Source organism: Elephas maximus, chromosome 11 (assembly GCF_024166365.1).
Source record: "Elephas maximus indicus isolate mEleMax1 chromosome 11, mEleMax1 primary haplotype, whole genome shotgun sequence".
NCBI lineage: Eukaryota > Metazoa > Chordata > Mammalia > Proboscidea > Elephantidae > Elephas > Elephas maximus.
The window spans coordinates 76,898,737-76,923,990 of record NC_064829.1 but is presented as its reverse complement, the minus strand read 5'-3'; the positions used below and the strand labels follow the sequence as shown (position 1 = coordinate 76,923,990).

Genomic DNA, 25,254 nt, shown 5'->3' with positions numbered 1-25,254 from the left:
GTAGTGTCTGGGGTCTTAAAAGCTTGGGAATGGCCATCTAAGACATGTCTACTGGTCCTACTCCATCTGGAGCAAGGGAGAATGACGAAAACCATACACGCAAAGAAAAGATTAGCCCAAAGAACTAATGGACCACAACTACTACAGCCTCCATCAGATCGAGTTCAGCACAACTAGATGGTGCTGGGCTACCACCACCTACAGCTCTGATAGGGATCACAATAGAGGGTCCTGGGCAGAGCTGGAGAAAAATGTAGAACAAAATTCAAACTCACAAAAAAAAGACCAGACTTACTGGTCTGACAGAGACTAGAGAAACCCTGAGAGTATGGCCCCTAGATACCCTTTAAACTCAGTACTGAAGTCATTTTTGACTATAAAACAAACAATAACACATGTAGTTCAGCCATGTATATGAGACTAAATGGGCACACCATCCTAGGTCAAGGGTGAGAAGGCAGGAGGGGACAGGAAAGCTGCATAAATAGAAATGGGGAACCCAAATTCACGAAGGAGAGAGTGTTGACACCTCGCAAGGGTTAGCAACCAGTGTTACAAAATAATATGTGTATTGTTTAATGAGAAACTAACTTGCTCTGTAAACTTTCACCTAAAGCATAATAAAAAAAGGAAAAAATGTTTTCCTCACTTCTTCACTACAAATATTTCACCCATTCTCCAAAGAATTTTCACCCAAAAGATCCTCCAATTGCAGCATCAGTCTCAAATTCCATTATCTCATATAACAATCTCTTAGACCTAGATATGTCTTTTCTTGCTCCGAATATCTATGTAATTCACCCCCACATGCTCATACACCCAAATATACTATCATGAAAATAAAACCTAAAACCAAACCCATTGCCATTGAGTCAATTCCAACTCATAATGACCTTATAGGACAGAGTAGAACTGCTCCATGAGGTTACCAAGGCTGTAATCTTTAAAGAAGCAGACTGCCACATCTTTCTCCCACGGAGTAGCTGGTGTGTTCAACTGCCAAACTTTTGGTTAGCGGCCAAGCACTTAACCACTGTGCCAACAGGGCTCCTTATCGCAAAAAAAAAGGACAAGAAAATTGCAACACATGCTTGCGTATAGAATGTGGAAATAAAAAAATATTTCTGAAATCTAACTGTGCAGAGGTTGCAATGGGCCCCTGTACTTTCCAGGGAATAGTCCCTTTTTTGTCCCAGGTTCTGTTTCCTGAGAGTAGTTGATTAGTATATGGGTTTCTGTTGTTCTTTACTCTGCTTTCTAGAAGGTTTTTTTTCTACTTTATTATATATATTTTTGCCATATCTGAAGATGGCAATGGAGACTATGCTTTCCCTAGGTGTTCACAGCATACTTAGGCTAGTCCCTACCCATAAAAGTTTGGGGAACCTGGATCTTTTCAAATCTTAAGAAGTCAGTCTCATTAAGCCCAGGCTGAAAGCTCATTTAAAGGTTTTTTGTTCATTTTGCTTTTAACGTTCATACCAGTCAGCTTTGACTAAGTTATGATGCAATAACCAGAGCTTTGAACCATGTTCATGCTGGTTCGAATCCCTGCTGAGAATTTGAATTTCTAACAAATTTACGGGTGATGCTAATGTGGGTCTCAAAATTTATTATACATAAGAATCACCTGGGAATCTTGTTACACTGTAGATTCTGATTCAGTATATCTGGGGTAGAAATGTAAATTCTCAGCAGGGGTTTAAACTGGAAAGAGCTGGTTCGAAGCCCTGACATTAACGAACAACTCCAAAATCTCACTGGCTCACAACAACAAAAGTTGACTTACACAACCTTTCCAGGGGCCAGTGAAGGTTCTGTGCCATGTCCTCTTATTACAGGATCCATGTTGAGAGAATGACACTTAATTTGGATGTGCTGCCTCAGGATATGAGACATGGCAGAGCCCCATATGTTGGTAAGTGGCACTGTTGCTTATGCTTATTTGACACTGGCCAAGCAAATACCACGTGCACAAGCCTGATGTGATGTTGTGGAAAGTATAATCCTCTAACAGGTAGGGGCAAACAGTATAACCTCCCAAAGACCCCAGTTCATTTTTTCTAAATTACAAATTAGATGACTGAATCAGATATTTGGGGACTAATACTTCATTAATCCACGAGTCCTAAATAATTTCACCATTTCCTCACAAATGATTCAGTCCCAAGCATTTTCTTAAAACTCAGAGGTGTATTCTCCTTGACAGCCAACAAATACTTGCATGTGGAAATTATTAGCAGGAACAACGGCGAATGTGCAACAGAAATCCAAAACATTGTCTTAAATATTTCTACTGTATTTCTCTTCTGACTTACTAGTCCATAGTACAGCCCCAATATACATATACATCATTAAAAAGGTCACACATATCCTCATAAAAAAGAGGCATATCAAAGATGAAATCTTTCCCAATAAATCAACACAAGGAAGGGCAGAAAACAATGCATGAGCCTCACTGGCTGAATTATTCTGCATTCACGTGATGCTGCTGGTTGCTGTTAGGTGCTGTCAAGTCAGTTCTGACTCATAGTGACCCTATGCACCACAGAACGAAACACTGCCCGGTCCTGAGCCATTCTTACAATCATTGTAATGCTTGAGCCCATTGTCGCAGCCACTGTGTCAATCCACCTTATTGAGGGTCTTACTCTTTTCCACTGACCCTGTACTTTACCAAGCATGATGTCCGTCTCCAGGGACTGATCCCTCCTGACAACATATCCAAAGCATATAAGATGCAGTCTTGCCATCCTTGCTTCTAAAGAGCGTTCTGGCTGCACTTCTTCCAAAACAGACTTATTCATTCTTTTGATAGTCCATGGTATATTCAATATTCTTCACCAACACCACAATTCAAAGGCATCTATTCTTCTTTGGTCTTCATTATACATTGTCCAGCTTTCTCACGCATATGATGTGATTGAAAATACCATGGCTTGGGTCAGGTGCATCTTAGTCTTCGAGGTGACATCTTTGTTTCTCAACACTTTAAAGAGGTCCTTTGCAGCAGATTAGTCCAATGCAATGTGTCTTTTGATTTCTTGACTTCTGCTTCCACGGGTGTTGATTATAGATCCAAATAAAATGAAACCCTTGACAACTTCAACCTTTTATCCGTTTATCATGGTGTTGCCTATTGGTCCAGTTGGGAGGATTTTTGTTTTCTTTATGTTGAGGTGTAATCCATACTGAAGGCTGTGGTTGTTGCTCTTCATCAGTAAGTGCTTCAAGTCCTCTTCACTTTCAGCAAGCAAGTTTGTGTCATCTGCATAATGCAGGTTGTTAACGAGTCTTTCTCCAATCCCGATGCCCCGTTCTTCATATATACAGCTTCTCAGATTATTTGCTCGGCATACAGACTGAGTAGCTATGGTGAAAGGATCCAACCTTGATGCACAACTTTCCTGACTTTAAACCACTCAGTATCCTCTCGTTCTATCCGAACAACTACCTCTTGACACGTGATGCTATTAGAGAAAAAAATCTAGTTTGACTGGAACAGTTCTGACTAAAACCTAAATCAGAAAATGTAATATGTGTTTGGTTGTTAAATTAACCCACAGAAAAATAATTCAGCTTTTTATTTTGTTTTGTTTTCCTGTTTGCCATTATCTGGAAACAGTCTTTCTAACCCAGAAGCTAATGCTTTTTGCTCCAAAAGTTGTTCAACAGGAGCTGACGCAATGACTGAAGTACCATCCGAAATTGCTGCTGTCATGTGGCAGCAGCCTCACAATCACATACACATTTGAAAAGATGTTTCCTTCAGAAAAAAAAAAAAAAAACTCTTTGTTGTTTGTAATTGTAGCTGAAATCGCCTGAGTTGCCAGTGTGCTGTCAGGACATTACATTGGGCCTTTACCTTCCAGAAACTTATGAAGTACTCTAGAAACCATTAGCAAGTTTACCTTTCACAACGACATGAGATATGTAGAGAGCACTGTGGGGAGAAGATCTATGCTAATCCTCTGATATATAAGCTTAAAGCTTAAAACTTGAAACCCTGAGCTTTACTGATCTCATGCCTATATTTTTTACACATACACATACCATACACAAACATGCTAGTTGAAGATACAGAGCACATATAAAATAAAATAAAAATTAATGAGTTAATTAAAAACAAATAAAATAAGAAAATAAACTACAAGCACCACAAGGATGTTCAGGTTGTTCATGTAATACTTTTTCTCTTTCCTTACACTTAAAATTGCTTACTGATTTTTCATGATTAACATGTGGAGGTTTTTATCTTAAAAAAGAAGAAAATGCTTTATATATGTTATAAAACACAATTTTGAAGATGCCCAGCATACATTTACTTATAAAATACCTCATCTTCCTTCTGGTTGAGTCCCCGTTTTAGTTCTTCTACTTGAAATCTCAGTTTCTTTACTTCTCCCTCATTTTGGTCCACTTGGTTGTTTGCATGAGTCAGCTCTGCCCTTCTTGCCTGATATTGCTTGTTCAGTTTATAGTAGGCATGTTGAACTTCCAACAGTTCCTTTAAAAAGAAAACAGGGATTCCGTTATTGATAATTTATTCTGATAATGTCAGAAGACTGGCTGCTTGTTTGACAAAGGAGAAAAGCAGTTGAGGAAGAATCCAGATGAGTCATCTCTACGTTTCTGTAATTAAATATTTTGATTTGTATATGACTGCAAATAAAAGATATATTTGTGTGTGGCCAAAACTGCTAAAACAAAATGCACTCTTTTTGTAGTGGAGTAAATGATCCATTTTCCATCTTACACAAATATAGCATTTTTGTAAGCTTTCCAAAACAGGAAACTGATATCCATAAATACATTTATTTAAATATATTTTCTTCAAATACTTTTATTATGTAAAATAGAATAAAAATAAATGCAAAAAATGCTGTTCATCTACCATGTCAGCAGAAGTATTAAAAGTTAGTGATATTTTTCTGAAGAAAAATGGTTTTGTACTGTGACGGTCGTGCCATCGCTTCACTTGGCACCCTTTCTGAAACCACAGGAATCTGGCTCAGAGGTCTGGAGTGACGTGTCCACCCTGTGGTGAAGAAACAGTGTGAATCTATCAGTCATGAAGGGATTAGATCTCAATCAACCTTGATATAATTAACACCATACATTATTTGAATTAGCAGGTCACCTTAATTGGCCTCTGATTATTAATAATATTGCTTCTCATTTTTATTAAGACTTTTCTGTGTAAAATTAATAGCTCTGTCATTATAGAAAATACCTTCATTAGAACTATGTAGAAAAAGACTAATTTCTAGTTTCTCATAATGTTACAAAACTGTAAGAAAATCCTAGAATATTTTTTGATTTCCCCAAAAATTACTGTCATGGTACTTTACATATGGAGATCACAAAGGGTGTCATTACCTAAAAATCCATGGCTAAATTTTTTAATACAGCTAGGCAAGCCATTAAAAATGGAATTTTTCCTCATACACTAATAATGATGATTATGATGAATATAAAACTTTCCATCACAGTTTCAAAAGTAAAAAATAAAACTATAAAATATTGGAAGAAAAAAATTTTTTTTTTAAATCACCAAGTAGGGAAGGCTTTTTTAAGTATGATCCCAAATCATGAGATGACAAAACAATGATAGATGTAATCACACTAAATATACAATGTGTGTGTAGAAAATAAGATAGTATGTCCCACACAGAAAATCTTGCAACCAGAAACAGACCATGGCTTTATTTACTGTATGAAGAGTTACATCAAGTATATGTAAATTGGCTTGATATAAAACATGAAAGGACAGAATTCATAGGATAAAAATATCTCAAGCATGGGAAAGGTTACTCACTGTTACTCAAAAGAAGGGAAAATGATTCCAATTTATATAATATTCTTGAAATGAGAAAATCATAGAAATGGAGAACAGATTCATGGTTGCCAGGAGGTAAGGACCAGGGGGAAGGCAGTAATATAAAAGGGCAACAGGAGGAGCCTTTGTGGTAATGGAGATGTCTGCTTCTACCCTATCAGTGTCAATAACCTCATCGTGACTGTGTACTACGGTTTTAAAAGATGGCACCCTTGCGTAAACTGGGCAAAGAGTACACAGATAAAAAAAAAAAAAAATCTCCGTATTATTTCTTAAAACTATGAATTTATAACTATAAAAAATAAAGTAAAAAAAAAAAAAACCGAGCACATCGAAATACTATTTTTCATGCTGCAGATTTGCAGGAAAATTGTGATAATACAACCTGTTGGTAAAAAGCGGAGAAACAGAAAATTATTTTCTCATGCATGGAGAAATACTGGTGCTGTCCTTTAAACTTAAAGTGCACATAATGTCTGACCCAGCCATTCTTCCCCCAGGACTGTACTCTCTAGATGTACACATGGTTGTGTGCAATGTTGTACAGGTCAGGATACTTATTACAACTTTATATTTTTGTTCATAGTGAATGATTAGAAACGAAATATCCATTGTAACAGGGTGATTAAATTAAAAAAAAAAAAAAAACCCAAACCCACTGCCATCTCATAGCGACCCTATAGGATAGAGTAGAACTGCACCACAGAGTTTCCAAGGAGCACCTGGCGGATTCGCACTGCCGACCTCTTGGTTAGCAGCCTTAGCACTTAATCACTATGCCACCAGGGTTTCCATTATAATTAATTATAATTATAATAGTTATAATTATTATAATAAGGCAGATCTTTGTATATTGATATAAAGATTCTCCAAAATATTCTATTAAATATTCTACTAAGTAAATCAAAGTGCCAAACAGTGTGAACAAAGAGTTCCCACACGGAAAAGCTGATACAAAGTGAAGTTTGATCTGGCACCATTGGTAATGGGCAGGCTCCTTTCCTCTGTGAAACCGCTGCACTCAAACGGGACCAGGCTGAAGTTCCGAGGGTGTGGGGAGAGAACTGGAAGGCAGGACTGTGGAGAAACACTTGCTACCACTCTCAGAAAGCCAGGAAGAGGACAAGGAAGAGGAGGGTCCCCTCACTCCTACCAGCCACCACCCACTAGCATCCAGAAAATGTTAGCCTCTCAACATCCTCTAACAAACTGGGCATCAAATACCTGGGAGAGTCCTTGCCTCAGAGCTGCTGTCCTTCAAAACCCTATCCCTGTAGGAGTCTGAGTCACTGACACTCATGTTTAAACCCAAGAAGTGCCAAATGGCAGCTGGGAACACACCAATTTGGGTTGCACAGCTCAACCCTGGGTACTTCCCAGTTGGCTGGGCAGGCATTCCCTGGTTACCTCACTAGCCTCAAAACAGCCCTGCAGGGTGGAAAATCACAGAATTTTGCAAGAGTTACATCACCAATTACATTTAAAATGCAGACAAATTTGTTTCTTCAGAGTGTATTTTTCAAATGTCAAATTATGTATCACATCCTTTTACAAAGAAATGTGTAATATGGAACTCAATCCTATTATTTGGAATAACAATGGAACATTTAAAGAAAGATCGTCCCTCTTCTATGAAACTTCAACAATTTCCTGCAAAGATAATGCAGGGCTTAATGGCAGCATTATAACTCTCCTGCAAAATGATGGCTTTTTCTCAGGAATTATGCACCTAGTTGTTGTCGTTAGGTGCCGTTGAGTTGGTTCCGACTCATAGCGACCCTATGCACAACAGAACGAAACACTGCCCGGTCCTGCGCCATCCTTACACAATCGTTGTTATGCTTGAGCTCGCTGTTGCAGCCACTGTTATCAATCCACCCCACTGAGGGTCTTCCTCTTTTCCACTGACCCTGTACTCTGCCAAGCATGATGTCCTTCTGCAGGGACTGATCCCTCCTGACAACATGTCCAAAGTATGCAAGACGCAGTCTCGCCTTCCTAGCTTCTAAGGAGCGTTCTGGTTGTACTTCTTCTAAGACATATTTGTTCATTCTTTTGGCAGTCCATGGTATTGTCAATACTCTTCACCAACACCACAATTCAAAGGCGTCAATTCTTCTTCAGTCTTCCTTATTCATTGTCCAGCTTTCACATGCATATGATGCGATTGAAAGTACCATGGCTTGGGTCAGGAGCACCTTAGTCTTCAGGGTGACATCTTTGTTCTTCAACACTTTGAAGAGGTCCTTTGCAGCAGATTTCCCCAATGCTTGCATGTGATATTAATGATATTGTTCTACAATTTCTGCATTTGGTTGGATCACCTGTCTTGGGAATAGGCATAAATATGAATCTCTTCCAGTCAGTTGGCCAGGAAGCTGTCTTCCATATTTCTTGGCATATACAAGTGAGCACCTCCAGTGCTGCATCTGTTTGTTGAAACATCTCAATTGTTATTCTGTCAATTCCTGGAGCCTTGTTTTTTGCCAACGCCTTCAGGGCAGCTTGGACTTCTTCCTTCAGTACCTTCAGCTCAAAGCAAAAGGAAGAAAGATGAAGTAAAAAAACTGAACAGAAGATTTCAAAAGGCGGCTCGAGAAGACAAAGTATTATAATGACATATGCAAAGACCTGGAGATTAAAAACCAAAAGGGAAGAGCACGCTCGGCGTTTCTCTAGCTGAAAGAACTGAAGTAAAAACTCAAGCCTCGAGTTGCAACAGTGAAGGATTCTATGGGGAAAATATTAAATGACTCAGGAAGCATCAAAAGAAGATGGAAGGAACACACAGTCATTATACCAAAAAGACTTAGTCAATTTAAGCATATGCATCTAGTTACAACTACATAAATACCTGTGTGATTTAGCAAGATTATTTCTCAAGATAGTCAATGCTTTGCTATTAGGCAAGTACAAGTCACTTAGATTGGTTTTAAGTAGTTAAGTAAACAAAAACTTTGAGATTGAGACATGGAGATATATATATATATATATATATATATATGGAAACCCTGGTGGCATAGGGGGTAAGAGCTACACTGCTAACCAAAAGGTTGGCAATTCGAATCCACTAGGGCTCCTATGGCAAGTCAGCGAGAAAGAAATGAAAGGAGCACATAGAGAAACACTGCTGTTTGTTACTGTGGATCCCACCCTCACCATGTGTCATCTTTGTAGGTGGAGCCCTAACATTCATGCTCCACCGCTTGGCCACTTGCCCAAGGTAAGTCAACTTATCCTCAGATCCAGGAGGTGGATATTAAAGTCTGAGGCAGCGGTGTTTCAATGGTAGAATTCTTCCCTTCCATGTGGAAGACCCTGGTTTAATTCCTGGCCAACACACCTTCGATGCAGCCACCACCTGTCTGTCAGTGGAGGCTTGTGTGTTGCTATGATGTTGAATAGGTTTCAGCAGAGCTTCCAGACTAAGAAGAAAGGCCTGGCAATCTACTTCCAAAATCGGCCAAGGATCACAACAGTTGATACTTCTGTGTGTGGAGTCACCATGAGTCAAGGACTCAAGGCAGCTAACAATAATAAACACTGTTCTCAGTGAGTGGTCCCCAAACCAGCAGCATCAGCTGGGAATTTTGCCAACACTAGCTGGGAACTTTAATGCAAACTTACTGAATCAGAAATTCAGGGGGCTAGGGCCCAGGAATCTTGGTTTTAACAAGTCCCCCAGGTGGTTCTGATTTAGCCTAAAATTTGAGGACCACTGGTATAAGCCAATTAATTGTAGTATCCTCTACCCTTGCCAGTGACTGTTTTGGGAAGATGTATGTAACTGAACTGAGCAAAGACATGTGAGAAGTCTTTTTGTGTGGGAGGAGATGATCTAGACTTTTTTTTTTTTTAATGTTTAAAATATATATAAGGAAGATACATACATGCCTGGAGCTACAACAGCAATCTGGGCCCAGAGAGGAAGCCTGCTTACACACCTCAGGGGAACAGAGCTGAATGACGGGAAGAATGGGATCCAAGATGACACTTTGAAGTTATAGAATAACTAGCCCAGGACTGGCTGGCCTTGGGACTCGCTGTGACATAAGAAAATATATCCAATGTTATCTACAGCCATAGACAAGCATATCCTAATTATGGTCACAGGATATATTTTACTTTCTATTCTAAAAAAGATGAAAATTAGATTTAACTTCAAGGAAAAAATAATTGTTTTACTAATATAATGCTTTCCAAAATCAGTTTAAGGTGAAAAGAATTAATATTTGCCTAATGCCTACTATGGACTAAATTCTTACATAACTTCTCACTCTCTTAGTCCATACAAAAATCCTGTGTCGAAGATAATCTTTTCCCAATTCAGTCTCAGAAAGGCTATTCCAATTGCTTATGGTTAACCTGAGTGTAAATTACTGCTGCACTTTTCATTTCATCAAAACAGTATCACCTGGCTGGCTTTAATCTTGTTTTCAGGACTTAACTTTCCAAGACTTCACAAGTTGACCATTTTAATCCATTAATTCACCACCATCTCCCCATTTCTGGGAAGAGATGGATTTCTTCTTTAATTCTCAAAGCTATGGCTTTAACCACCCTATGTTTTTTTGTGTGTGAATCTTGTGATGAGAGAGTAATGAAACTCCCCCCCTAGTTTTTTCTTCACATACAAGCTACAGTAAATGACAGAGGCACTGAGGTTCACGCACCAAGATCCCATGCACCAGTCTGATGCTGTTATCTGAAATCCAATATCCCCTGTAACGAGCTGTACATGTACAATCATAGGCATCTAAATGGATGCTCATTTAAAGGGGTTAATGACTTGCGATTTGAAAAGAGAAATTAGATGGTTAGTAGAGATCCATATGGACTTTTCAAGTAAGCTTATTCTAACAGATTTTAATAGTAAACGTACATAACAACTATGATGTGACTTATTATCTTTTAACAGGTTTTATTTAAACAGGCTTCAGCAGAGCTTCCAGGTTAAGCTGTACTACTAGGAAAGGCTTGGAGTTCTACTTGTGAAAATTACCCAATGAAAACATTATGAAAGCTCAATCCCACGTGCATGGAGAAATCTGAATGGAAATTAAACATGTGTAAGAAATATATCCACCATTCTTCTGTCAGTTTGTCGTACAGTGGGGCTTGTGTGTTGCTGTGATGATGGAAGCTATGCCACCAGTATTTTAAACACCAGCAGGGATACCCCTGCTGGCCAAGTTTCAGTGGAATTTCCAGACTAAGATAGACTAAGACAGGGCATCAAGATTAGAAGAAGATGCATTAACAACCTGTATTATGCAGATGACACAACCGTGCTTGCTGAAAGTGAAAAGGACTTGAAGTACTTGCTAATGAAGATCAAAGACCACAGCCTTCACTATGGATTACACCTTGACAGAAAGAAAATGAAAATCCTCACAACTGGACCAATAAGCAACATCATAATAAATGGAGAAAAGATTGAAGTTGTCAAGGATTTCATTTTACTTGGATCTACAATTAACCACAACCATGGAAGCAGCAGTTGAGAAACCAAATGACCCATTGCATTGGGCAAGTCTGCTGCAAAAGACCTCTTTAAAGCGTTAAAAAGCAAAGATGTCACTTTGAGGACTAAAGTGTGCCTGACCCAAGCCATAGTGTTTTCAATCACCTATGCATGCAAAAGCTGGACAATGAAGATGGAAGAAGAATTCACACCTCTGACTTTATCGTATTGGCAAAGAATCCTGAATGTATCGTGGACTGCCAGAAGAATGAACAAATCTGTCTTGGAAGAAATATGGCCAGAATGCTCCTTAGAAGCAAGGTGGCAAGACTTCATCTCACATATTTTGGACTGGTTATCAGGAGGAACCAGTCCCTTGAGAAGGACATTATGCTTGGTAAAGTAGAGGGTCAGCGAAAAAGAGGAAAACGGTCAACAAGATAGGTTCACACAGTGGCTGCAACAGTGGGCTCAAACATAACAATGATTGTGAGAACGGTGCAGGACCAGGCAGTGTTTTGTTCTTTTGTACATAGGGGTTGCTATGAATGGGAACTGACTCGACAGCACCTAACAACAACAACAACAATTTGGGCAAATACATGAACTCTTTCAGGCATTAGCAGACCATTTAATCATTCTCTAACTCCCGTAATCTTTATCTATATGACACACAGTGAAGTGGGCTTTTGGCAAGAGACCAGTTAATTTGACCAATGCAGAGGCCAAACAATATTATGCATGCAAAAATGTCACTTGCCAGCTTAAATCTGGTCTTAATGGACCATATGGTTTGATGCAATTGCAGGAATAGTTTCCTTACCTTTATGCACTGGCCCTGTAACATCCACAGAATATAAGACTAGCTGAAAATTAGTTAAGAAACTCTTTTTGACTTTTATTATTTTACAAACCTTTCTTAGTGGCACAGTTGTTTTTGACATGGGTGCCATATCAGTCATCAGATGCTCCATGCTGGCCCTTGCTGCCCTTGCCCTTCTACCACCTACCACCTTACTCCCAGCCCTGAGTTCTTACTGTCAATCCTTCCATAGACAATCCTGTTGCTATTACCCAGCCATATAAGTGAGCCTTCTGGTGGATCTTCTTAAATATGATGCAAGTCCAGCTCATCTCAGCAGGGTCCACTCCTGCTAACCTGAAAACTTCAAGCATTCTTGTTCCAACAAATCCTCTGAGTGTGAGTGACTATTAGTGGAGCACCCTCTCCGTGCTCTGTAACAACAGGCTGATTTATTTTTCCCAGTGTGATTAACCTGTTCTCAGCCTCCAGGTGACACATGTCAAGATCTCCAGGGGGTTGTTTGAAGCCACCTTGATTTGGCTTCATGTGGGACAGGTGACCCCTCTTTGATTCTGAGGGTAAGAGAGGCAGTGCCACAGGGCTGGGGTACCAGGTCTCCCCACTCTCTCCTAGTGTGGTCCACCCCTGCACACCCTTGAGGGGGTGGGGCCTGCAGGGTGCAGGGCTAGTCCTCCCCCTCCCTCCCACTTTATTTTTCTTTCTGGTCATCCCTTTGTTTGTTTTGGCTCCTCTTTTTAGAATTTTAGGAAATCAAGAATCCTTTGTTTTCAATGATGAGGCTTTAGGTAAAACTGGGACAAAAGGAAAAGCTTTAATATCTTGTCACATATACAGCCTGTGTGTCCTCTGTGTGTGCGTGTGTGTGTGTATATTGAAATTATGTTGTATGTATAAAGTTGAATGTTGTACTTTTTATTCTACGTTATGTCAGGATAACAACAATTCTAAGAATGGCGCAGGACCGGGCAGTGTTTCGTTCTGTTGTGCATAGGGTCGCTATGAATCGGAACCGACTTGACGGCACCTAACAACAACATGTCGGGATCATTATTTTTGTGTCATCGAAATTTTTCCAATATATTTTAAAGGCTTATAATATTTCCCTGGAAGAGTCCCTAGGTGGTGCAAACAGTTAAGCATTCAGTTAAAGTAAACAGTTAAATGGGAACATTGGCAGCTGGAACCCTCCCAGAAACACTTCAGAAGACAGGCCTGCTGGTCTACTTCTGAAAGGTCACAGCCCTGTAAATTCTATGGGGCAGAGTTCTATTCTGTAATACATGGGGTCGCCATGAGTTGGAATTGACTTGAGGGCAAATGGTAATATTCCACTGTAAGGATGAACTAGGATTTTATTCAACAAGGGCCTGATCATATAGATTATCTCTAATATTTATTATTAGAGGTAATGCTGAATGAGTATTTTTAAACATAAAACTTATATCTTGTTACTTCCTAGAATAATTTTCTTCTTATAAAATATGTGTAAGATTTAAGAACTGATACATTTTCATAAATTATCCTCTCCAAAAAAATTTATGAAAATTTAAATCTTCCTTGAGCAGTGTGTCTTTCTTACCATTTGTGAATCAGCATTTTTTATTGTTAGTATTTCTTTCCATGTTTTAAATTATTACATTCCTTGTACCACTAATTTTTTTTTCTTTTATACATTTTTCTCTTGGCCTCTGGATGCATTTCCCATTAATTTTTACGAACACAATATAGTATTATTTCTATTTGTCTGTCTGACCACTTTTTCACTGCCACCTAGATCGACCTTTCTAGTCTTTCTCTTACCTAAAGGAAAGTAGGGAATTGTTTGTACATTGAGCCTGTAAAACTCGGTATGCATGTCTATTTATTTCATTTCAACTATTTATTTCCCTAGAATGATGAGCAAAAGCAATGGCCTTATCTATCAGGAGAGTTTACTCTGTACAGAGTCACGTTCATATTCAGGAGGCTATGTGGAAGATTTGCAAAAACCTGATTTGTCAAATGAAATTAAGCCATTTTTCAACAAAAAATTATTTTCTCTGAACATTTCAGCTTTGAGCTATTACAGGGCACTGGATGTGGGTAGAGGGAATGTTGGAAACTAGTTATAAAGCATTACTTGGCTAAGTGTGCATGGCTTTAAGCAAAACTGCGTAGGCGTAATGTGTTCCCCACTGGGTGTGAGTCACTTATCTCTCTGTACCCCCATGGGACCTGAAAAATAGAGAAAGAACTTATGATTCCATCTCTAATTTTGGTGAGTAACCATGAAGGCTTTAACTTAATATCTGTATGTTCTCTAGAGGCACAAAATGCTCTATGAATGCTAAGTTATATCTGTAACTTATAGTTATGGTTTAGCTGCAGGGTTAATAGCCATATTAGCAATTCTTTAGAAACGTTTAAATATCACACAGTCTGGGTAACAGATGAAAATGTATTGCTTACTTTTATGGAACCTTATTATTTGTAGATTTAATTGGTAACTAATGCATGTTATTAAAAGAAAACAAATCTAAGGAGACATTATTTTTATTTAGTCTACATCATAAGAACCAACTTGTATTTGTACATGAGATACTTACGAGATATATTCAGGATGTATACATCTAAAAACGGTGTAAAAATAAAAATAATCTTGACTTAAACTTTTTCTCTTTAACAGCATATCCAAATGAATGTGAATCCTAATCTAGATGCCTTATTCTTGCTAGTTAGGATGTGATTTTTTTTTTTTTTTTCATTTTACTTCATTTGGTTCTCTGACTAAAAGGAAAAAACCAGCAGTCACTATGTACCAGCAACTAAATAAACTAAACAATTGTTTGGACCTCTCATTTGCACTCTGTCATATACAACAGGGGCCTGAAAACTTTCATTATGCTCATTTCTTATTTCATTCACACAGGTAATGAGTGGTTTTCAGCCACATTTCTAAGCCGATCTAAATTAAAAATATACTGCCAAAGAGTTCAGGGAGATATCAGAGTCCTCGTTAGTACCTCAGTAGCCTCTTGGCTAGACTCCATGCCTACTCCTACTTCTTCCATTTCTTTCCACTTGTGCCTATTGTTGTTGTTAGGTGCCATCAAGTTGGCTCTGACTCATAGTGACCCTATGTACAACAGAACAAAACATGGCCCAGTCCTACACCATCCTCACAATCGTTGCTATGCTTAAGACCACTGTTGCAGCCACTGTGTGAATACATCTCACTGAGGGTCTTCCCCTTCTTTGCTGACCCTCTCCTTTACCAAGCATGATGTCCTTCTCCAGGGACTGATCCCACCTGACAACATATCCAAAGTATGTGGGGCATAGTCTTGTCATCTTTGCTTCTAAGGGGCATTCTGGTTGTACTTCTTCCAAGGCAGATCTGTTCGTTCTTTTGGCAGTCCATAGTATATTTAATACTCTTCTCTAACACCACAATTCAAAGGCGTCAATTTTTCCTTTCTCATTGGCCAGCTTTCTCATGCATAGGAAGAGGTTGAAAACACCATGGCTTGGGTCAGGAGCATCTTAGTCATATTTTAGGTGCATCCCCTTGTTTTGTTAGAATGACTGCCTCTCGATCTAAGTACAGGTTTCTCATGAGCACAATTAAGAGTTCTGGAATTCCCATTCTTTATAATATTTTCCATAATTTGTTGTGATCCACACAGTTGAATGCCTTTGCATAGTCAATAAAACACAGATAAACATCTTTCTGGTATTCTCCAGTTTTGGCCAGGATCCATCTGACATCAGCAATGATATCCCTGGTTCCACATCCTCTTCTGAAACCGGCCTGAATTTCTGGCAGTTGCCTGTGGATGTAGTGCTGCAGCTGCTTTTGAATGATCTTCAGCAAAATTCTACTTGCGTGTGATATTAATGATATTGTTCGGTAATTTCTGCATTCAGTAGGATCACCTTTCTTGGGAATAGGCATAAATATAGATCTGTTCCATTCGGTTGGCCAGGTAGCTGTCTTCCAAATTTCTTGGCATAGATGAGTGAGTACTTCCAGGGCTGCATCCGTTCATTGAAACATCTCAATTGGTATTCCATCAATTCCTGGAGCCTTGTTTTTTGCCAATGCCTTCAGTGCAGCTTGGACTTCTTCCTTCAGTATCATTGGTTCCTGCTTATATGGTACCTCTTGAAATGGTTGAACATCAACCAATTCTTTTTGGTATAATGACTTTGTGTGTTCCTTCCATCTTCTTTTGATGATTCCTGAGTTGTTTAATATTTCCCCTTAGAATCCTTCAATAATGCAACTCAAGGGCTGAATTTTTTTCTTCAGTTCTTTCAGCTTAAGAAATGCAGAGTGTGTTCTTCCTTTTTGGTTTTCCATCTCCAGGTCTTTGTACATGTCATTATAACATTTTACTTTGTCTTCTGGGACTGCCCTTTGAAATCTTCTGTTCAACTCTTTTACTTCATTTCTTCCTTTCACTTTACCTACTTGACATTCTAGAGCAACTTTCAGAGACTCTTCTGACATCCATTTTGGTCTGTTCTTTATTTCTTGTCTTTTTAATGACCTCTTGCTTTCTTCATGTACAATGTCCTTGATGTCATTCTACAGCTCGTCTGGTCTTTGGACATTAGTGTCCATTGTGTCAAATCTACTCTTGAGATGGTCTCTAAATTCAGGTAGGATATACTCAAGGTTGTACTTTGGCTCAGGTGGACTTGTTCTAATTTTCTTCAGTTTCAACTTAAACTTGCATATGAGCAAATGATGGTCTCTTCTGCATTTGGCCCCTGGCCTTGTTCTAACTGATGATATTGAGCTTTTCCATCATCTCTTTCCACATAGTCAGTTTGATTCCTGTGTATTCCATCTGACAAGGTCCACGTGTATTGTCACCGTTTGTGTGGGTGAAAAAAGGTATTTGCAATGAAGAAGTCATTGGTCTTGTAAAATTCTATCATGCAATCTCCAGCATTGTTTCTATCACCAAAGCCATACTTTCCAACTACCGATTCTTATTCTTTTTTTCCAACTTTTGCATTCCAGTCTTCAGTAATTATTGATGTATCTTGATTGCATGTTCAGTCAGTTGTGCCTAGTGGTCGTCAACCATTCCTGCAAAGTTAGAATCCCCTGGGGAATTTCTAATACATGATACTTATGTCCCACTCCAGACCAATGGACCAGAATCTCTGGACATGCGGCCAACATTACAGTTTGGAACCTTGACTGTAACCAGATCTTTCTGAATGTAAGCCTGATCTTATGATTTCTACAATAACAACTCCTTGCTTTTCCTCTGACCTCAAGAAAAAAGTTAAATTCTTCAGCATATCTTAAGTATTACTTGCTCTACTGGGTACCAGCTTTCTTAGCCAGCCTCATATCTCACCTGCACACAATTCCAGTCTAATCCATGCAGGAAGTTTATTAGGGGGTTCAACACCTGTGGGGAAAAAGCTGCAGAAGCATTGGACACAGGCAGAAGTAGGAGCGTGGTGCAAGGATAACAAGGTTCAGCTGATTTTCTGGGTGCTTCAAAGCTGAAATGAAGCAGTGAGGCAAGAACAGTCCCTTGTACCCCTTAAATGATGACGCTGCCCCAGGAAGGGATGTGACCTTGGTGAGGAGGCTCTTTCCAGCCAAGGGGGGATCCTGAAAGGGCTGTCAGCTGGGAGCTGCCATCAGACAATGTTTCACGAAGTGGAACTGTGGTGACCCGGAGCAGCATCTCCCAGTATCAGATCTTACCTGCCTCTCTTCCACTGCCCATGAATTATTCCCTAACTTACCACCTCATTTGGTTCATTCTTAGCACCTGTCACAATTGGCAGTCTTGGCTAATGGACTGGCCTTTAGTCTAATATCTCTGCTGGATTCTAAGCTCTATGAGGTTAGAGACTGTATCTGTCTTACTTTTATAATAAAACACATAGCACAGCTGTTGGCACAGGATCGATATTCTGAGTGTTGAATCAATGAATGATAAGGTGTCAACTCTCTAACACTAAAATTACTCTGTATTTAACACGTAAGATTTCAAATGAAACAATTATAGAGGCTCCTTAAGATGACTAAAATGCTCTTGTTTTAAAGTTAGAATCTAATCACCAAAAATATGTTTTGAATTTGTTCTCATTGAAGATGTATGTTCCTCTGACTTCTGCAATTTCGGAGGTAAGAATTATGTATACGTGTGCATACGTGCATATATGTGTATATATATGCTGATATTTTATCTTAAGAAAATGGGCAGATGGTACAAGAAACTTGCATAATATACTTAATGTGGATGAGATTGTGGTGGTATTTAAGTAGATGGATTTGACTGTGATAACGATCCATGTATTTGAGTCAATTTTTGAGAGGAGAAAATCTGCCCTTGTTGATAGCGTTATTAAGCACAGCTGGAATATAACAAGGCTATCAACAGAACTTCAGCAAGTTATTTTCAATTTCCCAAGTGCTGTTCTCGTTTAAATATAGTTGAACCATGTATTACATTGTGAATTTCAGGCTGTCCACAAATCAATACACTGTTATTATGCTATTTTTGAAATTAAAGATGTAGTAACTTCAAATTTTCTATGGACTTTTAAAAACTGAACAGAAATCATGTTTATAACACTTAAATTTTCTGCATGCCATTTTGTTTTTCCTTCAAATGGACGTTCAGAAACTGATTAGAATAACATTTACCAGCCTTTCATTATGTCATTTCAAGTTACAAGGAAAATTTTAGTTTTGTCTGCTTGTGACAATCAGTATCATTTAAGCCTTAGTACTTGATGTCTCAGATGCGAAATTAATGGTAGGTAGGTAGAAATACCCTTAATTATAATATAAGCATAAACTAACACATGGGTTCATAAGCCCTATACAAATTTTAAAGCCTGTTATCAAATACTTCATATCGATAGAAACTAAAAATCCACTTATTTGAGAAACTACAAATATTCCATAAAAGTATTTGTGTACATTTTACATATTTCCTATATGAAGACCCAATATCATTCATAGCCACTTACAAGAGAATTATGAATATTTAATGATTGTTTAGTTTTTGATTTGTATTTGTTATTTGATTTGTATTTGTTATTGTCGGGTGAAGTCGAGTCAGTTTTGATTCATAGGGACCCCACGTACACAGAACCAAATGCTGCCTTGTCCCGCACCATCCTCACAATTATTGCTATGTTTGAGCCTATTGTTGTAGGCTCTGTGTCAATCCATCTCCTTGAAGGCCTTCCTCTTTTTCACTGACGCTCTACTTTACCAAGAGTGATATCCTTCTGCAGGGACTGGTCCTCCTGATAACATGTCCAAAGTACACGAGACAAAGTCTCACCATCCTTACTTCTAGGGAGCATTCTGAATGTACTTCTTCCAAGGCAGATTGGTTTGTTCTTCTGGCAGTCCATGGTATATTCAATATTCTCTGCCAACACCATAATTCAAATGCATCAATTTTTCTTCAGTCTTCCTTATTCATTGTCCAGCATTCACGTGCATATGAGGGGACTGAAAACACCAAGGCTTAGGTCAGGCTCACCTTAGTCCTTGCTTTTTAACACTTTAAAGATGTCTTTTGCAGCAGATTTACCCAGTGCAATGTGCCCTTTGATTTCTTAACTGCTGTTCTCAGTAAAATGAAATCCTTCACAACTTCAATCTTTTATCCATTTAGTTCAAAGTATAAACGTTTGGATATATGGCTTTTAATTATCAATTTTAAGCATAAAATCAATATATTTTAATCTTTAAAGATTTAGCCCTCTTTTATTCCCCATTCTTCATCTCCACATTTCTGATTTTCATTACTTTAGCATGGAATTACGTTAGTGTGGATATGTTTAGCAGCCCTAGTGGCGTAACAGTTAAGCGTTTGGCTGCTAACCTAAAGGTTGGTGGTTTGAAACTACCCAGTCGCTCCGTGGGAGAAAGGCCTGGTGATCTGCTCCCATAAAGATCACAGCCAGGAAAAACCTATGGGGCAGTTCTACTCTGTTACATGGGGTTGCTATGAGTCGGAAATTGACTCAACAGCCACTGACTACAATAGAAATACTAATAGTTATTTTGCAATATAGTTTCAAATTTAGCTTTTAAATTTGTTTCAATGTTTGGTATTTTCAATCCTTTTTTGGAAACAGCATCATTATTTCACTAGACAATACTGAGAGAAGACAGGAATTGTTAGCCTAATGTCATATTAAAAGAAGTTGTAAACAGATGTTATTAACTACAGGAGAAGGTTACCATACCCTGGGAGTTCAATAAGAAATCTGGTGCCCAGGGTTCACCCCAAAGGAATGGGATAATAACAATACTATTAAAACCATCAAACATTTATTCAACATTTAATTATGAGTTGGTATTGCAATGTGTATGGTGAAAGGATACAACCCTGATGCATACCTTTCCTGACTTTAAACCACATAGTATCCCCTTGTTCTACTAGAAAGACTCCCTCTTGGTCTATGTACAGGTTTCACATGAATACAAGTAAGTGTTCTGGAACTCCCTTTCTTCTAAACAGTATCCGTTATTTGTTTGATCCACACAGTGGAATGCCCTTGTATAGTCAATAAAGTCCAAGTAAATATCTTTCTGGTATTTGCATTCAGCCAAGATCCATCTGATATCAGCAATGATATCCCTCATCCCACAACCTCTCCTCAATCCTCCTTGAATTTCTGGCAGTTCCCTGTCAATGTATGGCTGCAACCATTTTTGAATTGCCTTCAGCAAAATTTTACTTGTGTGTGATATTAATGATATTGTTTGATAATTTCTGCACTCTGTTGGATTACCTTTCTTTGGAATTTGCACAAATATGGATCTTTTCCAGTCATTTGGCCAGGTAGCTGTCTTCCAAATTTCTTGACGTGGATGAGTAAGCACTTCCAGCATTACAGACATTTGATGAAACATCTCAATTGGTATTCAGTTAGTTCCTGAAGCCTTATTTTTCACCAATTCCTTCAGTGCAGCTTCAACTTCTTCCTTCAATACCATCAGCTCTTGATCATTTGCTATCTCCCAAAATGGTTGAATGTTGACCAATTCTTTTTCGAGAGTGATTCTGTGTATTCCTTCCACCCTCTTTTGATGCTTCTTCATCATTCAACATTTTACCCATACAATCCTTCAATGTTGCAACTGTAGGATTGAATTTTTTCTTCAGTTCTTTCAGCCTGAGAAATTCTGAACATGTGTATGCTGAGCCAATAACCCAAAAAGCTGGACTATATGAAGAAGAATGCGGCATCAGGATTGGAGGAAGACTAATTAACAACCTGTGATATGCAGATGACACAACCTTGCTTGCTGAAATTGAAGACAGCTGACAACTTGAACCACCCACTGATGAATATCAAAGACTACAGCCTTCAGTATGGATTATACCTCCATATAAAGAAAACACATGTCTTCACAACTGGACCAATAAGCAACATTATAATAAATGGAGAAAATATTAAAGTTGTCAAGGATTTCATTTTACTTGGATCTATAATCAACACCCATGGAATCAGCAGTCAAGAAATCAAATGACATATTGCATTGGGAAAATCTGCTGCAAAAGGCCTCTTTAAAGTGTTAAAAAGCAAAGATGTTACTTTGAGGGCAAAGGTGTGTTTGACCCAAGGATGGTATTTTCAACCTCCTCATATGCATGTGAAAGCTGGACAATGAATAGGGAAGACCAAAGAAGAATTAATGCATTTGAATTACACTGTTCCAAGAATATTGAATATATCACGGACTGCAAGAAGAACAGACGTTTCTATCTTGAAAGAAGTACAATCAGAATGCTCCTTAGAATGTAGGATGGTGAGACTTTGTCCTACATACTTTGGGCATGTAATCAGGAGGGACCTGTTCCTGGAGAAAGACATCATGGTTGGTAAAGTAGGGCATCAGTGAAAAAGAGAAAGACCCTCAATGAAATAGACTGACACAGTGGCTGGAAGAATGGGCTCAAATACAGCCAACGATTGTGACAATGGTGCAGGACCAGGCTGAGTTTTGTTCTGTTATACACAGCTTCACTGTGAGTTGTAACTGACTGTATTGCACCTAACAACAACAACAACATTGCAATGTGTGCTTTGTTGTCTGACTCCAAAGGCTAAGTTGTTAACTCCACATACGATTTTTTGGCAGTGGATTATTTCAGAGATTTTTTAAGTAGAGAAATGACCAGTAGATAACCAGGTGTGTTCCCAATAGCTCATATTTGTGAATGTCTGTGCCTGCAAGGGGACAACCTTCAGCATTTGCATTTCAGCTGAGGTAGGTAAGACAAAGATTGACTGCAGGACAGTTTGGTTTCCCTAGATAAACAAATAAGAAGAACCTCTCCAATCCACATTTCAAATTTCACATCATTTGAATAATTTTAACTGCACTAGTATTTTTCACCCAAAACAATTTTAAGTTCCAAATGTCTGTAGCTATGGATAATGGATCTAAAAAACCACGTTACATTAATTCACTTATTTATATAAAATCAAAACATAGCTCTCCTTTTCAAAAATGAAACAACGACATTAAAGGGCTAGTATTATAAATAGTGCCTTACATACTCCCACACCTAAAGCAGATCTGGCTGTTAATGTGATGATAAAATGTATTTTTCTATGCTATCAAAATGAATGAATATTAGAAATGAAAATAAGCTTTTTCTACTGTATATGAAAGCAAATTAAGAATGAATTGATAAATCAAAAATAAAATGGCAAATTGAATTCAGCAGTATATGAAATGAATAATAAAACAATTCTAGAATTGCTGAGATATTACTATTGTGAAGGTTATTCATATAATTCTTCCTATAAAATGCTAAATTGAGGCCAAAACAAAAAACAAAACTAAAAACACAATCATCTCAATATAAGCCCAACAGGCATTTGATTAAATATAAAAACTCATTTCAAAAAAATGCATTCCAAAATCACTAAACTGGAATGAGCAAGACATTATATAGATTTATATACGGTATCCATAATCAGTAATCTTATTTAATGTTAAAACATCACACTATTTCCATAAAAAAAAAAAAGAATTTCCATAAGATCAGGAAAAAACTTAGGATGCCTGATTTCAATCCTATGTCTCAATGTTGGTATTTAAATTTTGGCCAACTGAAGAATTTAAAATATTTACACATTAAAAATATTTTAAAATGTGGGTTCAAAATTGTCATTTTTTTGCATAGAAGGGTAAACAAGCTAACCCCTAGAAAATAAACTGAAAAATTCTGGGAACATATTTGCCTTCCATCTGACCATACATTATAAATCACAAATCAAATACATACAGACCAATAGCTTTTCTTCTGGTACAGAATTGACCTGAATGACAGTAAAAATAAAGCTTGGGTAATATAAGCCAAAGATGTATAAAATATTTAAGAATAAAAAAAAAAAATTTTTTTAAGAATAAACTGAATAGGAAATCCGAAGGACTTACATGAAGAAAACAAACAAATGTTTCTGAAGGAAAAAAAAGAAGTTTAAATACTGTAGAAATGTCCCTCGTGATATAAATAGTCATCAATAACGTAAAGAGTAAAATCTCTTAATTGACAATTTAATGTCATTCAAATCAAGACCATAATAGGATTTTCCTTAGAAACATGCAACAGTAATTTGGAAAGGCATCTGCGAAGTAAGTGCAGTAAAAGAGCTAAGCCAATTTTGAAACAGTAACATATTACAGTTCTTGTCCTATCAATTAAATACAGTCATGCATAGCGTAACATCCATGATCCACCCACGATACGTTCTGTGAAATAGGACATTACGTGACTTGGACATTGTGTGAATATGACTAAATCACGAGCAATAGCATTCACTGATTTTCCACATTTGCGTCATTTAATAACCTTTTGCTTCACTTCCAAATCAGTACTGCTTCTTTGCCTCTTGCTGCTGTTATCACTAGCACTGATTTTGCTGCGTTTCAGAGCCGTGATTCACTTCATGGTAATATTTTCAAAAGAAAATTAAACAGAGAGATAACACTACAACACTCAAGAGACACAGGGTACATGAGATTGGAAGACGCTGCCTACAAGACGAACCATATACTGTATATGGTAAACTTTTTATTTGTAAGTAGGGAAGTTCACATTAAAATGATTGAAAGTACAGTACAATACATACATAAGCCAGTAACACAGGCGTTTATAATGACTATCAAGACACACATATTGTAGGCTACATAAATATTATACCATTATACTCTGGCAGTGCAATTGCTTTGTATACAAGAGACATGAGATAAATGTGTTGCATTTGCTATGTCCCGTTCTCTGATTGGGATTTTTGAACTCTATTATAACCTTGTGGGACCATGGACATATATTCAGTCGAAAGGCGCCCAAATGGATGCTATGTAGCTCACGACTGTATATTATAAAGCTACATTATTTAAAACCAGGTGATGCTATGGCAGAAATAGATAAATGGATCCATTTAAGAGGGAAGAAACTCTGCAAATTATTCCCAAGGATTTTTGAGTTAGGAGTTCTCATTGACAGGAAAGTACAGATTATTTAGTAGATGGTGATTGTGCAATAAATTTTGATGAAATTAAATAATTAATTATAAAAATAAAACCATAAAAAATCCAGAAAAATACATAGGTGGTTATTGATTCAATGTACAGTATGGGAACAGCTTTACAGACATAAAAGCAATGGCAGATGATAGGAAAAGAGATAGTTAAAAACAACCTGGAAATGCAACTACCCAAGAAACATAAATTTGTAATAAATTTGTAATAGGCCTTGCAAATTAGTAAGAAGAAAACATCGATAGAAAAATTGTCAAAGGGCATGGACAAGTTATAAACAAAGAAGAAATACAAAAGATCAATAACCAAAAAAAGATAATAATGCTATCTATTATTGAAAAATAAATAAAATATTCCTCTTAAATTTTTGGATAGTTTATATATTTTCCCAAATTTTCACATGAATTTACATTATTTTTGTTGTTATTATTTCATTATTTTATTATCATAATAAAACAATAAGTTGTTTAAAATAATTACTATTTTGGACAAATTTAATTTTCTAATACTGACATTTTTGTTAAGATTTGTTAAAAGCCATTACTGTATTTTTACACAAATAACGCATCCATTATTTT

At 37.6% G+C, this 25,254-nt stretch overlaps 1 protein-coding gene across 9 annotated transcripts in view; it reads right to left on the bottom strand.

The window, feature by feature from the left end:
* CCDC102B (coiled-coil domain containing 102B) overlaps positions 1-25,254 on the bottom strand; it is a 453,215-nt gene that overhangs the window by 148,964 nt on the left and 278,997 nt on the right. For all 9 annotated transcript variants that reach the window (XM_049901993.1, XM_049901991.1, XM_049901994.1 and 6 more), the window contains one exon: positions 4,337-4,507. In XM_049901993.1, the coding sequence (XP_049757950.1) occupies positions 4,337-4,507 (171 nt within the window). The remainder of the gene's footprint in view (positions 1-4,336; positions 4,508-25,254) is intronic.